The sequence below is a fragment of the Malus domestica genome, chromosome 15 (genome assembly GCF_042453785.1).
Source record: "Malus domestica chromosome 15, GDT2T_hap1".
NCBI classification, from domain to species: domain Eukaryota; kingdom Viridiplantae; phylum Streptophyta; class Magnoliopsida; order Rosales; family Rosaceae; genus Malus; species Malus domestica.
Window position 1 is genome coordinate 41,732,243 of NC_091675.1, and position 18,318 is coordinate 41,750,560.

Genomic DNA, 18,318 nt, shown 5'->3' on the forward strand with positions numbered 1-18,318 from the left:
CAATTAAACTCATTCTCTCTCTCTCTCTCTCTCTCTCTCTCTCTCTCTCTCTTTCTCTCTCTTTCTCTCTCTTCTTCTTCTCTCCCTCACCCATAACTCTCTCCTCTAGGCAATAACCATACACCATCATCAAACTTCACATATCGAACCTCTAACCACCACCATCACACTCATCTTAAATCCATGAACCCATTCGTACGAACTGATCATGAAATGATAGAGTTTTAAACCTCAAACTCGGAGCAACTTGGAGCTCTGACTCGGGTGTATGTTCCTCCATGGCTTTTCTGTTTGAGTTGCACGGTTTTGGAAGGTTTGGAGATATCTAGGCAACTCCCCTTGGCCACTAGCCTAGGTTTGAAGTGGGGCTAACGTGAGAACACACGGGTTTGAGACAATGAAAATAGTTCTGAGACTTTTGAGCTTTTTCAGTCTATATCCGTCCACTTTTTGGACTTTTAAAAGGCATAGACTTGTTCTACTCTTCATAAGCTTCAGTTCCATATAAAGTACGTCAAAAATGGTTGAGAAATGAAGAAGATATGAAGTTTTAAATTTTTTCTAGAATCTGGTGAAAATTCTCCAGTTTTCGGGGAACTAGATGGCAGCGGACGGTGGCTGCGGCGGTGGCGAACAACAGAGCACAACCGGAGAAGAAGGAGAATATTCCGTTAAAGTTAACAGAATATTCTGATGTTGTTAGGTAACACCATTAATATTTAACGGAATATTCCGTCATATCTGACGGAATATTCCTATGTCATCTGCCAGCTTGTCAGGTGCATGGCATGTGTGTGGGCGCGCATGTGGCCGCAACCTAACGGTACATGGAGGCACATAAGGGCACGCTCGGCCTTTGGGCGGTGCGTGCTTGACATGTATGGGTCCGTGACATCAAGTAGAATGTTTTCGTATTTTTAAACCGTCCGTTTGAGCAAACTATGGGGGATTTTCCTAGCCTTTTAGTTTATGTCCTAATTAATTAATTAGTAAAGTTATTTCACATATAGGTGAGACTTACCCCGAGGAGGTACGAGGACAAACAAGGCTAGGAGGCTACGATCTATTGACATATCAGTGAGTGGGCATTTGTTTTTATATATACATACATATATATTTATATATATATATATATATTATAAAGCTTTATAGTTTCCACAAATGCTTTGAGACTTATATTATGCCGATATGCCATGGTTTATTTAATTAAAAAAATGCTATTATGACGTTGAGATTTATATATTGTCATGGCATGTTTTTATAAATATTACTTGCTCATCATGCATGCTTGCACCGGTGTAGTACTCGCTTGGGCCAGGGCCAGGCTTCACATGTATTTTCACATCGCACCTCACGCTTACCTTGGATCCATTGTAGGTGCCAGTCTTGTCGTACAAGTTGCAATAGGCAACTCCGACTCGTATGTGATGCGCTTAGCACCAATCTTCACGTGATTGTAGTACTAGAGCATATATTATGATTACACCCGGTCCTTTTCATGGCAGAAGTTGTCTGCATTAACTCGTGTGTTAGCATCTGTTGATGAGCACCTAATTTTATTATGCTACTGTTGAGATATTGTGATTTAGTGTATTTATGGATTTATTGTTGATTTAGAATTGATTTATACTTATTGTAGTATGATTTTCTGCAAACTATATAGGTTTTACGGTGAGGGGTTAGTATGTTTAGAAAATAAATGTGTTTTATAAAGCTTTGTTTTTGCCCACTCACCATTCTGTTTTTCACCCTTTCAGGACTTAAATAGCTGAATTCTCTGTGGCATACGAGGAATCTCTGGTGGTTTTGACTTATCCCTAAATAAATGTAGGAGCTTTTCCCAGTTGTGTAATAAGTACTTTAACTAGTTTCGGCTGTACTACTTATGTCATACTATCATCTATACTCTGAACAGTTGTGTTTTATGGGTTCTTCCCACTACTGGGCACTCTCTACTTTAGATTAAATAAATGTTAGCTTTGGTTTTAAATTTATCCATATTTTTCTTATGCATCATTTTCCTTTTTGGTTACGTCACCTTCTAGTGTCGGCTAGCATGCCTCGACTCCGGTTGGGGTATGTTAGTTTGGAATCAGAGCATAGGTGTGGCAGTCCTGTATTCCTTGTATGTGTTATGGGTCCTAATAATTTTTGATCTCTTAGATCAGAATCATGCCATCTCGTAGAGCACCATATGTCCCTTCTGAGACAAACTTTCCTGATTTTGGGCAACTCGATGAGGCTATCGCCAGTGCCATTCGGTCTATACTTTGCCCCCCAAAGGACTACCTTAGAGACTGTATTCCATCTTCAAATAAATAATTTCTTTGGCAATGAGGGACCTGAAAAATCTGAGGCTTGGATCGACCTTGTTGACAAGACTTTTTGCATTATGTAGTGACAAAGGAATCTTTCAGCGAATAGATGGGTCGAGACAACGACTTGGTTCTTTCGTCTAGAAGCAAAATCATGGTGGGCTTAAGAGTCACGGTCGTTGTTTGCTTAAGAAGCTATGAATTGGGATGTTTTCAGGCGCCTATTTGAGGCTATGACACGTCCCGACCCCGATATTCCCTGAATACCCAGATAGGCATGTGCTGCCCGACACCCAAGGGTGATGAAAGCCATTTATTGAATACAAGAGTAATGATTAGGAGGAAATATACATGAATAATCATTAGAATCTAAAGGTAATAAACAAAGTTTAAGGAAATGTCTAGAGTGCACAGAATACATTCTAATTCAAGATCACAAAAGGAAAGATCATTACAAGATATCACACAAGTGTATGATAGACTGATACTAGTAGGGGAATGCCTTCTACGTTGTGTCGTAGTCCTCGTTTCTAAGACCTGAATGGGGGCTCAAAACAAAGGTGAGTGGACCAAGGTCATAAATACAATAATAATAAAACGGTTATCAAGATACTAACCCCCACAGTTTATATAAAGAAAACTACTAGCATAATAAGTGATAGGTTTATTGAAAATCCTAGCATGCCGAAAACATCTCAAAAGACATATAGCGGAAATCAAAATATCAATCGTCTCACAGATCGTCTCGTAAGTGCGGTGTGCTGCCAATAAGACCACTGAATAAATATAACTCCCGGCCCTATGCCAGCACTGTGGTCTCTGCCCCCGTAGCCAGAGATTACCAACTCCTAGCCCAATGCCTGCTCTGTGTCCCTCAGCCCGTAGCTAGGGATTATTTCTCCGGGCCTAACTGCCAACATCAGATCCTCGACCCAGACGGCATAGTGTCCACTAGGTACACTTAAATAATTACGCCTCTCAAATATAACCACTTCATAGTATAAAGTCATCCATCATCTATACTATAAAGAGGGGTTTTGAAAACATGTTCTAGCATCTTATCGTCATCCATCAGATAGTCTACCAGTTCATGGTTTTTATAGAAAATACGATATATTAAAATATAGCCCAATATAGGCCAACAATTAATTCCTTAGAAAATAACGAGACGATAATCAACATTTCAATAAACATGCTTAACATAAAATCAGTTCATAAACTCGTAAGACATGCGTTTCATTTATGCAAATAAACTATAAAATTATGCAAATTTTAGAAGAGGTCCACTCACAGATACTTCGTAGCAGCAGAATTGTGCGGAAGAGGATTAGGGAAATCCCCATTAGCAACTTAACTTAAGCACAAAAATGTACAATTTATCAAACTACCCAACTATAGAATTTCAAGAAATGGAAATGGGTCTTTGGTTTGGATCCGGATTAGGGTTTAGGTTTAGGTTAAATAGGGTTAGGATAAATGGTTTAGGATTAGGGTTTAGGTTTAGGTTAAATAGGGTTTGGCAAATTAAACATCTACTCACATACTCCGCTACGTCCCGTTTCATCCCTTCCCAGTAATAGAAAGGATAAATGGTGCGATACAATTTGGTACTTCTCGGATGCATAGCATAAGCTGACGTATGAGCCTCATCCAGAATTTCCTTTTTAACAACTTCATTATCTTTAGGCACGAACAAACGATTCCCTTTCAATAAAGCTCCATCCCTACGGATGACGAATTTCTCATTATCCCCTTTCAACATTTGTTCCTTTAATTCGACGCATTCCGGATCAAGTTCCTGAGCTTCTCCGACCATGTCTACAAAGATAGGTCTAACCTGAAAATGTGTTAGCCAAGCTCCGTGCTCACTTGGTTCCAAATTGACACCAGTTTCCCGAAGAGTAAATAGTAATGGAACGTGTACAGCTTGATGTGATGCAAGCTGCTCATGATGTTTCCGACTAAAAGCATCAGTCATGGCATTAGCATGCCCAGGATGGTACTCGATCGAACAGTCATAATCACTGATAAGCTCCATCCACCTTCTCTGTCTCAAATTCAGCTCCTTTTTGGTGAACACATACTTAAGACTCTTATGATCCGGAAAAATACGACATTTCTCTCCATATAAGTAGTGCCTCCAAATCTTCAAAGCGAAAATCACTGCTTCTAACTCCAAATCATGAGTGGGATAATTTCTTTCATGGGTTTTAAGTTATCTAGAAGCATATGCGATAACTTTTTCATGCTGCATCAGTACATACCCAAAACCTGATAAAAAAGCATCAGTATACACCTTAAATTCACCACTGTCATCTGGATGAGCGAGAACAGGGGCTTGAGTGAGACGTCGCTTAAGCTCCTGAAAATTTTGTTCATAATTTTCATCCCACACAAACTGGATACCTTTACGAGTCAATTTAGTAAGAGGCAGAGCAATTGCAGAAAAATTCTGAATAAATCTTAGATAATACCCTGCCAAACACAAGAAACTTCTCACTTCGGTGACATTCTTCGGCTGTTCCCAGTTAGACACTGCTGATACCTTTTGGGGATCCACACTAATTCCTTCAGCAGAAACTATGTGTCCAAGAAAACCAACCTGAGTTAACCAAAACTGGCACTTACTGAACTTGGCATAAAGTTGGTTGTCCCTCAGTCGTTCTAACACTAGTCTCAAATGCTTTTGTGCTCATTAACACTTCTAGAATAAACTAGAATGTCATCAATGAACACAATCACAAACCGATCCAGATACGGTCTAAAGACTCTGTTCATCAAATCCATAAATGCTACAGGTGCATTTGTCAATCCAAAGGGCATGACACGAAACTCATAATATCCATACCTCGTACAAAAAGCAGTTTTTCAGAACATCATCCTCGCGAATCCTCAATTGATGGTAAGCCGATCGAAGATCAATTTTGGAAAATACTTGAGCACCCTTCAATTGATCAAACAAATCATCGATCTGAGACAGAGGGTAACGATTCTTTACCGTCACCTGATTTAGTTATCTATAATCGATACAGAGTCTCATTGATCCATCATTCTTTCTAACAAAAAGAATAGGAACTCCCCACGGGGATGTACTCGGCTGGATGTAATGTTTGTCTACCAATTCCTGAAGTTGGATCTTCAATTCTCTCAACTTCGATGGTGCCATTCGATGAGGTGCCAAGGAAATAAGATTTGTACCTGGAGTAAATCGATAGTAAACTCAATTTCCCTAATAGGTGGCAACCCCGGTAAATCATCAAGAAACACATCGATGAAGTTCCTTACAAATGGCACATTTTCTGGATGTAAAGAGGGTTCATCCTTCATAACTACGTGGGCTAAAAACCCCACACAACCCTTATTCAACAACCTAGTTGCTCGAATGGCAGAGATAATATTATTGGGGAGGACACGTCGCTCACGTATAAATATAACTGCTAGAAGTCCTGGCCGATTGAACGTCACAATTTTCTCCCAATATGCAACATTCGCTCGGTGCTTAGATAGCCAATCCATTCCCAGAATGACGTCAAACTCCGCTAGTTTAAAAGGAATTAAATCAATCTCTAAGTTTTCTCCTTCCACAATAACTGGACAATTCCAATATTGCCATTGAGTACAAAACATTTCACCACATGGCATTTGAATCAGCATATCAAAACTTAGTGGCTGAGGTTGAGAAGGTATAACCCGAACAAAAGATGAAGAAACAAAAGACTGTGTAGCACCCGGATCAATTAAAACTCTAGCCCAAGTATTACAAATAGGTAACGTACCGGTGATAACTCGAGGATCCTGATCAGCCTCCTGTTGATTCATGGCATTTATACGTCAATGAACCTGATATCCCGCATTATTGGTCCAACTACCACGACTTCTAAAACCACATCCTCCTTTGTTCCCCTGATTACTATTACCAGAAGATGTTCCAGCCTGCTGTTGGGTCAAAAACTGAGCACTCCGGTTATCATTTCCTCTAAAACTTTGGCTACCTCTGCCACTAAACTGCAGACCTCTATCACCTCCGTAGTTCTGATTAGTACTGCTACCATAACTCCGACTACTGTTGCCACTGCCATCATAGCTCTGTTGGGCACCAAAATTTTGAATTGTCTGATATCCACTGTAGCCTAAGCCAGAGGCAAAATCACCATGTGGTGGTGTTGAAGGACAATCACGAACAAAATGCCCAATGTTATCACACCTGTGACAAACTACAACAGTTATCCCACAACTCATTCGATAACGTAACCCACATTGATTACAGAACGGATAACTTGGAGTGAAATGACCAAAACATCGTCTCACCAACTCGTTGCCTGAGTTTTCACTAGATGACCCTAAACCCCAACATGGTCATTTAAAGGAAAAAGAATGTTTGGGACCTACAGAATTGGAGGGGCCCACTGCTTCTCTGGTACTCCGTGACTGGAAATTCTGACTCCTCTGATTCTGATGCTGCTATTTATTCTGTCTTTGGTGCTGGCTCCAAATATAAGGTTGATCCTGCATCTCTGTATCCCACTTAGACTGTTCTATACTCAAACTTATCTCGATTACTTTTTCATAAATTCTGGGTTTCTGAGCAGCTACCAGTGTACGGTACTCTTGGTTCAGTGCAAGCATCGCCTGATCCATCTGTGCTTGTGGATTATCATAAGTCCCATCATGATGCCTAGCCAAGCGCCTGAAGGTACTGTCAAATTCTGTGATAATGAGATCACCTTGTCAGAACTCAAAATACTTCTGCCTCTTTCTCAATCTGTAACTGGGGCTCAGAAAGTAAGTAATAAAATGTTTCCTGAAGGTAGCCCAGGTCATCTAAGAATCAGGTGGACGAGTTTCCTTCGTTGATTTTCACCAACTCCTAGCATTACCCTGAATAAAATAACCTGTTGTGTTTGCCCACTCATTTAGTGGACACTTCATAGCCTCCAGAGTATCCTCCATTTTCTCTAACCACTACTCAGCCTCCTTACAATTTCCTACAGATTTCAACTCAGTAACTCCATGACTTCTAGCGATTTCTATATACGTCCGATTCAACCTATGACCTGGAAGAGCATGCATTAATGCAGAGGGAAACTACTGGATTTCCCCCTCCATTATAGAAAAACGAGGCCGTCGAGGCACATTCCCACTAGGATTAGCCATGATTCTGACAAGGACAACAAGATTTAGAAAGGCTGAAATTTACCAAATTGGTGGAAAGAAACCCTAACCAGGCTCTGATACCAATATGACACGTCCCGACCCCGATATTCCCTGAATACCTGGATAGGCACGTGCTGCCCTACACCTAAGGGTGACAAAAGCCATTTATTGAATACAAGAGTAATGATTAGGAGGAAATGTACATGAATAATCATTAGAATCTAAAGGTAATAAACAAAGTTTAAGGAGATGTCTAGAGTGCACATAATACGTTCTAATTCAAGATCACAAAAGGAAAGATCATTACAAGATATCACACAAGTGTATGATAGACTGATACTAGTAGGGGAATGCCTTCTACGTTGTGTCGTAGTCCTCGTTTCTAAGACCTGAATGGGGGCACAAAAAAAGGTGAGTGGACCAAGTTCATAAATACAATAATAATAAAACGGTTATCAAGATACTAACCCCTACAGTGTATATAAAGAAAACTACTAGCATAATAAGTGATAAGTTTATCGAAAATCCTAGCATGCCGAAAACATCTCAAAAGAAATATCGCAGAAATCAAAATATAAATCATCTCACAGATCGTCTTATAAACGCGATGTGCTGCCAGTAAGATCACTGAATAAATATAACTCCCGGCCCTATGCCAGCACCATGGTTTCTGCGCCCGTAGCTAAAGATTACCAACTCCCGGCCCAATGCCTGCTTCGTGTCCCTCAGCCCGTAGCTAGGGATTATTTCTCCCGGCCTAACTGCCAACACCAGATCCTCGCCCCAGGCGGTATAGTGTCCACTAGGTACGCACAAATAATTACGCCTCTCAAATATAACCACTTCATAGTATAAAGTCATCCATCATCTATACTATAAAAAGGGGTTTTGAAAACATGTTCTAGCATCCTATCGTCATCCATCAGATAGTCTACCAGTTCATGGTTTTTATAGAAAATACGATATATTAAAATATAGCTCAATCTAGGCCAACAATTAATTCCTTACAAAATAACGAGATGATAATCAACATTTCAATAAACATGCTTCACATAAAATAAGTTCATAAACTCGTAAGACATGCATTTCATTTATGCAAATAAACTATAAAATTATGCAAATTTTAGAAAGGGTCCACTCACAGATACTCCGTATCAGCAGAATTGTGCGGAAGAGGATTAGGGAATTCCTCACTAGCAACTTCACCTAAGCACAAAAATGTACAATTTATCAAACTACCCAACTATAGAATTTCAAGAAATGGAAATGGGTCTTAGGTTTGGATCTCGATTAGGGTTTAGGTTTAGGTTAAATAGGGTTAAGACCTATTGAGTTTTGGGTTTGGATCGTTTAGGAGCAAAGTGGTGGTTTGGGCTTGAGCCCAAACCCATACAACACACATACATACACGCCAGCACACACACATGCATGCACATCACACACACACACACACACACACACACACACACACACACACACACACACACACACACACACACACACACACACACACACACGGCACAACACACACATACACGTGTACCGCATACACTCACACACGTGCACCACACACACTCACACACGCTTACACACACACACACACACACACCATACACACACAATACAATACATGTACACACCTACACACACGCACCACACATACACTCAACCCATGCACCACACATACACTCAACCCATGCAAGGCACGACTCACAGGCCAAATAACCAAAAAAAGAAAGATGGGCTGGTCCAAATACGGGCTAAGGCTCATGGGTGTCTTGAAATGGCCTGGATGGCCTGCATGGTGCTCGGGGAAGAACACCGGAGCTACTATAGCTCCGATCGACAGTGAACATGTAAACCAACATCCAAACCACGTACCAAAATGAAGAGGGAAGAAAGTGGAGTATTTTCATACCCTTGCTTTGCCGTGAACGGCCGTGAGTGTTCAGAAGAACCCTTGAAGGTCACGGGTTCGTCAGAAAGTGTGGGTGAGCCTCCCTCGCGCTGTTTCTATCTTTAAAACCTTGGAAGAACAATGTAGATTTCAACACACAACATCCAATAACATCAATGGCGATTTCAAAAGGAATTTAAACTTACCTAGCCAAAAAAATAAATGGAGAAAACCGCCAGAGGTTTTTTCTCTGGATTTCCCGATCTCGTTACGATGGAGAGAGAGAGAGATGGCGCAAGGAATATGATGATGATGATGGTCTGCAGCAAGAGCTACATGCAAGTTTGTTTGGTTGGTCACGGTGCAGAGAGAGAAAGGGAGAGATGAGAGTTCCCGAGAGAGAGAGATTTCAGAAAATGCAAAGGGAGAGCTCGGGAAGAGAAGAAAGCTAGGAAGCCCTTTGCAGTTTAGAAGGAATAAGGTATCTAGATCAACGGTTAGGATTAAATGAGATAAGGGACTAAATTGATAGACTTAAACATGTTTCTTGGAGGAATATAGAAATATAAATAAAATGTGGGGGTGGGTGTAACAAGCTAGATTCACAGCTTCGGAATACAAGGATCGGAAGAGAAACAAATTCATAGAGTTGAAGCAACGTAAAATGTCAGTCACAGAGTACCACTGGAAGTTCACTGACTTATCTCGTTATTGTCCCTCCATCCCTGAGAATCCCAAAGAGATGCTCTATTATTTTAAGAAGGGGACTCGTAAGCGACTGCGCTCTTTGGCGACTTCTACTCCATGCTCTACCTACCAAGAATTCTTTAAGGTTCTGCTTCGTGTTGAAGATTTCGAGAATGGTCCTGATGATGACGATAATGAAGAGGATAATAGTAATACTTAAAAGAATAATAACAGGGGGCAATCATCCTTTGGCCCTCGAAAGACTTAGAATTTCAAGAGAAGCGGTAACAGTTCTGGGTCGTCGAGCGGTGGTTTAAGTTCCAATACGCCTCGAAGGGGCGGCAAGTCCACTGGCAGTTCACGTTTTCAGAGTCAAAGGAACCTTAATAATTCTGGTGCTAAGTTCTGCCACAGGTGCAATAGTCATCATTATGGTGAATGTAAGAGAGGAAGTAGTAGATGCTACATATGCGGTTAGATGGGGCATACAGCTAATCAATGCCCTCATAATTAGAAAACTCAACCTCTTACTCTACCACCTGCAGTTCATCTCTAGCAGATTCTAGGTTCTAGTACCTACCCACAAACAAGTTATGGTGGGGTTTTTCACTACCAAGGCGACATATCCCAGTATCAAGGAGGAATGTATCAGTACCCACATGATGTTCCATATTACCAAGGAAACTATTCGTAGTACCAGAGGGGTTATACGTCCTATCAGGGTGGTGGAGCGCATTGGTTTGCTAGAGAACAATACCAGAATCTTAATGTAGCTTTTGACAGTGGCGGCTCGGCCAGGCAGACTAATCAAACCAATTAGGGTTGAGGTAATCAAGGACGTGGTAATCAAAACCAGGGAAATAGAGGTCGTGGTGGCAGACAGCAAGTGCAGGGTTGCATCAACAACGTCACCTTGTAGGATGCTCAGAGTAACCCCAACTTGATTATGGGTACGTTGAATGTTCTTGGCCAGTTTGCTAGAATTTTAATTGACTCAGGTGTTACTCATTCGGTTATTTCCCATATGTTTGCTCAAAAAACTCAACCTCACCCACTTCCCTCGGTTATGAGTTGGAGTTCTTGATGCCTGGGGGTGAAATTTGCTATGGTAGTTGGGAGTATTGAAGATGTCGTAATGCCAGCTAATCTTGTTCCTTTGAACATCGTTGATTTCAATGTTATCTTGGGCATGGATTCGTTAGATTAAAATCGTGCCATGTTGAATTGTCACCAAAAAATTGTTACTTTCCATCAACCGGGCATGCCTAATGTAACTTTTGTCGATGAACGTAGTGGTCTGAAACACAAAGTTATCTCTGCCATGAGGGCGAAGCGGATGTTGAGGAAGGATTGTTAAGTCTACTTAGCTCATATAATGATGACTGATGAGACTTGCATGTGTGGAAGACGATCAGATAGTCAGACATTTTCCTGATGTTTTTCCCGACAATTTACCTGGCTAACTACCGGATGTGAAGTGAAGTTCACTATCGACCTAATTCCAGGTACCAACCATATTTCTCCAACTCCTTATTGTATGGCTCTTGCAGAGTTAAAGGAATTAAAAACCCAGTTGCAAGAACTTGTTGATAATGGGTTTATTCAGCCGAGCACTTCCCCTTGAGGAGCTTAAGTCTTGTTTGTGAGGAAGAAAGATGGAACTTTGAGGCTATGTATCGATTACAGACAGGTGAATCGGGTGATGATTAAAAACCGTTATCCGTTGCCTAGTATTGATGATCTTTTTTATTAGCTTCGTGGTCCTTGTGTTTTCTCGAAAATCAATCTAAGGTCAATTGAAGATGAGAAATGATGATGTTCTGAAAACAGCATTCCGAATTCAATATGGTCATTATGAGTTTCTTGTGATGCCATTCGGGTTAACTAATGCTCCAACAACTTTTTTGGACCTGATGAATTTGGTATTCCGTATGTACCTTGACAGATTCGTAATTGTCTTCATTGATGACATTCTAGTGTATTATAAGAGTGAGGCTGACTATGCTAGACATTTACGTCTGGTTTTGAAAAAGCTAAGGGAGAATCAACTATATGCTAAATTTAGTAAATGCCAGTTTTGGCTGGATCAAGTGTCATTCTTGGGATACGTGATATCAGCTCAGGGTGTTCTCGTGGATCCTCAGAAAGTAGCAGCATTGAAAAATGGGAGCAACCTCAGATTGTCACTGAAGTACGGAGTTTTCTTGGTCTTGTTGGCTACTATTGATGCTTTATGAAAGACTTCTCAACCATAGCACTGCATCTGACAATGTTGACCAGGAAATGAGTTAATTTTGAATGGAATGATGATTGTGAACAGAGTTTTCAACAGTTAAAGTACTGTCTCACTCATGTGTATGTTTTGGCACTTCACGATGACAGTGGGAATTTCAAGATCTATAATGACGCCTCTCTGAATGGTCTAGGCTATGTATTGATGTAGCATGGAAAGGTGATTATGTATGCTTCACGACAATTAAAGTACTGTAGCAGATGCTCTCAACAAGAAATCTCACGGTTGACTTAATTCTCTTTATGCATGTCATGTTCCTCTTCTAACCGACCTAAGATCTATTAGAAAGGTTTTGGGAGTGGATCACTAGGGAGCTCTACTTGCCAACTTTCAAGTCATACCAATTTTATTGGATCATGTTCTCGAGGCTCAGACGAATGACTCAGAATCCCAGAAGTTAAAGCAAGCAATGATGAATGGAAATAAGGGAGATCTTATGATTTGAAGGCCTGATGGTATGCTCATGCAAGGCAATCAAATGTATGTACTGAAGGTGGACGAACTTAATTCTCTGTGGCATACGAGGAATCTCTGGCGGTTCATACTTATCCATAAATAAATGTAAGAGCTTTTCCCGGTTGTGTAATAAGTACTTTAACTAGTTTCGACTACATTACTTATGTTGTACTGTCATATATGCTTTGAACAGTTGTGTTTTATGGGTTCTTCCCACTACTGTGCACTATCTACTTTAGATTAAATAAATGTTAGCTTTGGTTTTAAATTTATCCATATTTTTCTTATGCATCATTTTCCTTTTTGGTTATGTCACCTTCGGGTGTCGGTCAACATGCCTTAACTCCGGTCGGGGTGTGTCACATAAAATTTTGTGTGGGGAAGGAAATTGGATTGGAGTAGAAACTTAGAAGCTTTTTTATTTGTAAAAATGTCAAGTAAAAGAAAGAGGTGAGGGAGGAAGATAATTTTTTGTCAGTGGCAAAAATATAATAACACAAATTTAATGAGGTCAAACAGGAAGCACACTGTGCGTATGAATAGTGGATAAGTGCTAAATGAGTTTTAATGTGGGGAAGGAAATTGAATTGGAGTAGAAGCTTAGAAGCTTTTTATTTGTAAAAATGTCAAGCAGGAGGAATGTGCAATTTTGTTAGTGGCAAAAATGTAATAACACAAATTTAACAGAGACAAAACTGAAAGTACACTATGCTTATAATCAATGTTAAAAGAGTTTTAGTATATATTGAATTTTACATAATTACAGATTTTTTTAGTGTTTCAAATTAATATTTTCTTTTAATGGTAAACGAAGAAAGTCGTTTTTTTTTATTTTTCTTTTAATAAAAAATTACAAAGTCAAAGCCGTTTTGGAGGGTCTTAAAAAGAAAAAGGCACCATTTAGTACTATAGTCTAGTGGTATTTCTCTTCAATTGTAAATGAGAGGTCTTAGGTTCAATTCTCACTAAATGCGAATTTGAACCATGTTATTACTAGCATATTGTAAGGCTAAGCATACCCTTCTCTTTAGTGTAAATGATATCGTATGTTTTTATTTTTTTATTTAAAAAAAGGCATTTTTGCCAAAATGGTCTATGAGATTGACATAATTCTTCACTTTAGTCGTTGAGATTTGAAATCGATATAAATGGTTCCTGAGTTTGTCCACCGTTATTTTGGTCATTTCGTGAAAAATCTCTGTTAAATAAGGACCAAATCCACAAATTTACCCTCAATATAATAAATAATGGGTCAATATGATTTGATTAAAATTGAAGCTATTTTTGTCATTGTTTCCTTATTTAAACAGAATAAATAAAATGATTGACGGTAGACAAACTCAAGGATAAGTTCTATCGATTTTAAATTTTAAAGACTAAAGTGTGAAATTATGTCAATCTCAAAAACTATTTTAGCTAAAAGGCAAAAAAAAATGCACTAACCTGTTTGTTATTAAAAAAAATAAAAATAAAAAATAAAAAATAAAAACTTAAAAATCAGGAAAATTTTAATTAATTAAAGCAATAGTGCCTAATCAGATACCATTTTCTATCGTATGCGAACGAGCTCGCAAACTTAAGGGAAGAGATTCCATCAGGATCTCTCACACCAAATCCTAGGGATCAAGAGATTCGGATTCTTGAAATTTGATTGAACGTTACAAACAGGGAGCATCTTTAAAAGTTATAATAATTGTAGTCGTTGAATCAAATTTCAAGGGTTCAGATCTCCAGATCCCTAGAATTTGGTATGAGAGATCCGGATGGGATCTCTTCTCCCTAGATTTAGTACTGGTTTGGTATTAAGGTGCTTTTATAAAAAATGGGTATAAAAAAAAGCTGAGCTTAAAAATGTGTTTGGTAAACACTTAAAAACAACTTATTTTCATAGTTTTGGGTGAAAAAAAAGTTGAAAACATGAAGCAGCAAAAATGAACTTATTCTCACAACACAGCAGAAGCATTTTTTTTTTCAAAGCACATAAATACCAAACCAGCTCTTAATACTTAACATGTCCATTGTTCTCACATGACCTAGAATTCTCTTTGACGTGTGCCATTTCTATTAGTTGAATCTTGTCACTACAGTATACCTGGCTGCAGTGGCGAAGCTACGTGAAGGCGAGGAGTGACGGCTGCCACTCCCCACGCCGAAAATCAAGCCCAGGAACGGTGGTTCCGCCCCTCTGTTCTCGTCGGAAGTGATGAAATTTCGTGTGGTTTTCTGGCTTTTTGAGTTTCCCTACTCTATCGCACCACATGCTGATCGCGAGCTCTCTTTTTTCCAAAAAAAGAAATACCTAGGCTGTAAAGAAAGGAGGAACAAAGATTTGCATTTTGTAGCTTCTGCAAGTGGAGAGGTTCTGACGAAGAAGAAGAGAAAGGAAGAAGAGAGAGACTTTCTCTCTTTCCCATCCCACCCCACGTGCAGTTACAATTTGTTTTTTTTTTAACTAGTGGCCAATCAATTTGTGCCACCTAACTTGCTATTACTTATTTATATTGGAATTTGTTTTGTTTTTTAATTATTGTCCAATTAATTTGACCACTCTTCCAATATTTTTTAAGCCACTTATTTGACATTGTTATTTATCTTAAAATTCACTATAAATTTATACGAGCTTCAAAAAATAATTTGTAAAATATTACGAACTCGTCATTATTTGTTTTTTTTCTCTTACCATCAAATTCAACAAAGTAATAAAGAAAATTTGTTAATATTTTTATATTATATGTTTTATAATCAATGTTTGTGACAACCCATCCCAAATTTTATTATTTTATAAATTATAGAAGCGTGAATTTACGAAAATGCCCTTTGAGGCACATGCTTTGTTCAAGGTTAATTGCTATGTCATGCCACCTAAGATTTGTTTTCTTAGCATATCTTGCTACGGATACGTGGGCGCAGACGATTCGTGATTTGAAGCTATATCGAAGAAGTTATTAATGTTTGAAGTTTGGACATTTTAGGAATTATTATTTTAGTAAAATCTGGAATCTCTTTTATGAAAGTGGACAACCCAGATTTAATGAAGAAATAAATGGATGGATGGGATGAGAAGAAAAGAGGTTACGTGTGCGTGTGCGTGGCTGTTGGAAGAAAGAAAGAAAGAAAGAAGAAGAGATTGGGCAGAACTGCCCAACCAGAGAAGAGGAAAAGCTCTGGGAGAGAAGGGCCGAATTGGGATAAGAGAGACAGTAAGACTGACCAATCGGAACAGGGAAAGGAGGAAACGAGAGAGGGTGAGAAGTGGAGGAAAAGAGGAGAAACGGGTTTGGAGAACCCGTGACCCGTTTCGACCCGGCGGTGCCCACACCCAATTTCAACGGATTTTCGTCCAATTTTCCGACGTTTTACAACCTTCCACCTCTACCAATCAACTCCTTAGCCTTTCCTTTACCTATTACATCCCAAAATTTGGAAAGTTTGGAGTTAGAAACTGAGAAAAACGCACCGGTGGTGCGGTAGATGGGTGTTCGAAATTCTTCCATTTTTGAAGCAATTACTTTCAATTGCCACCACCCATAGCTTCCTCTTAAGGCCTAGAACAAAGCCCAAGCACTGGTTGGGACGACCGAGTTGTTTTGGAGGCGGATTGAAAACACCCAAAATCAAGGGTTTCGTACGGTTTTGGTGAAATTGGAGCCCTTCTAGGCCAAAGGTATGAAAGTTGTTCCTCTCTTTGAGATCTTCAATTCTACAATTTTTGAGAATTTTTAAAAATAGTTGAATTTTTTGGCGAGCCGGGGCCGCCGACCGCCACCCGCGGCAGCGGGTGCGGCGACACGTGGCCTGAGGGCCGCCAATGCTATTTTTAGGCTATACGTGATGTCTTGAATTCATTTTTGAGAAGTGAATGACATAGATTGATCGTTAGAGCCAAAATTCTCTAAGATACGTTAATAGGCTATTATATGAATCGACGATCTGACCATTGGATCGTCATCAAACTTTGATATATTATTATTCATAATATTTAAGGAATATAGGAACTTACAGGTTGGGAATCCGACGTATGGATCTTCTCGAATTGGATTTGTAAGTTCGTAAAATAAAATGCTAACCGCCACTTGGTTTTGGCAATTGATGGAGATCCGACCGTTTGATCATTCTAAAACTTTAGCATGTTGTTGAAGAAACATAATGTGGATCTTTGGAAGTTACGGATCAGAGATCTGATTTGTGGATCTTCTAGACCAAATTGCATAGACTTATATGCGATGTAAGTCATGTATTATATCAACGAGAATTCTGAGATATGGTTTGATAATTGGTCACAGGCGCCGATCGTTTATGACGCCTCGATGCGCTGACTCCAGGTGAGTGGATCTTTCCTTGCTCATCTTATGTTTCATGATTGATAATACTATAAATGCTTTTAAATAAAACTGAGAAACTTATGCCATGACATATATATATATATATATATATTTATAAGTTATAAAATACTATGAGATGGTTTCATGATCTATCCATATGCGTATTACTATAAATGATTAATGTGAACTACGAATGGCTTGATCCCTGTTTAGGGTACGTAGGCAGTCTAACGAGACGTTAGATGCAGCCATATAAGAAATGAGATTAAATAATTGAGACCATAGCCTTGTTTAAGGAATTGAGCAATGTGTGTGAGCTTTTGGTTTTCAGTATATATTTACATACTTGATATTTTTCCAGAAATATGTTTAAACGAGATTATGCCTTGAATGCCATGCATATAAGTTTATAATTCGTATATGAATTGGTATATGATGCATTATATATATATATATATATATATAATTGTGTTTTTGTGAGCGCTCTAAAGTGCAAAGGTAAACGTAGGACATTCAGGTAAGTTTACGTAAATTCAAGTAAGTATACGGTGTTAGCCATGATTGATGAGATACGTGATGAGATATCAATATGTCGTATAGGTCACTAGAGGTGACTCTGACTATTATATGCTAGCCATAACCGATGAGATATGTGATGAGATATCAATATGTCGTATAGGTCACTAGAGGTGACTCCGACTATTACATGCTAGTCATAACTGATGAGATATGTGATGAGATATCAATATGTCGTATAGGTCACTAGATGTGACGCCAACTATTATCTGTTAGCCATAACCGATGCGATATGTGATGAGATATCAATTTGTCGTATAGGTCACTAGAGGTGACTCCGACTATTACATGCTAGCCATAACTGATGGGATATGTGATGAGATATCAATATGTCGTATAGGTCATTAGAGGTAACTCCGACTATTACATGCTAGCCATAACTGATGAGATATGTGATGAGATATCAATATGTCGTATAGGTCACTAGAGGTGACTTCGACTATTATATGCTAGCCATAACCGATGAGATATGTGATGAGATATCAATATGTTGTATAGGTCACTAGAGGTGACTCCGACTTATATGCTAGCCATGATTGATGAGATATGTGATGAGATATGAATATGTCGTATAGGTCACTAGAGGTGACTCTGACTTATATGCTAGCCATGATAGAT

The 18,318-nt window shown here is 39.1% G+C and overlaps 1 protein-coding gene across 1 annotated transcript; it reads right to left on the bottom strand.

The window, feature by feature from the left end:
• Window positions 1-3,163: 3,163 nt before the first annotated feature.
• On the bottom strand, window positions 3,164-4,353 carry LOC139191934 (uncharacterized). The gene is made up of 2 exons (XM_070812964.1): window positions 3,846-4,353; window positions 3,164-3,306 (listed from the first exon to the last, which is right to left on the bottom strand). Exons 1-2 carry the CDS (start codon window positions 4,351-4,353, stop codon window positions 3,164-3,166), a joined length of 651 nt encoding a protein of 216 aa, XP_070669065.1.
• Window positions 4,354-18,318: the final 13,965 nt, after the last annotated feature.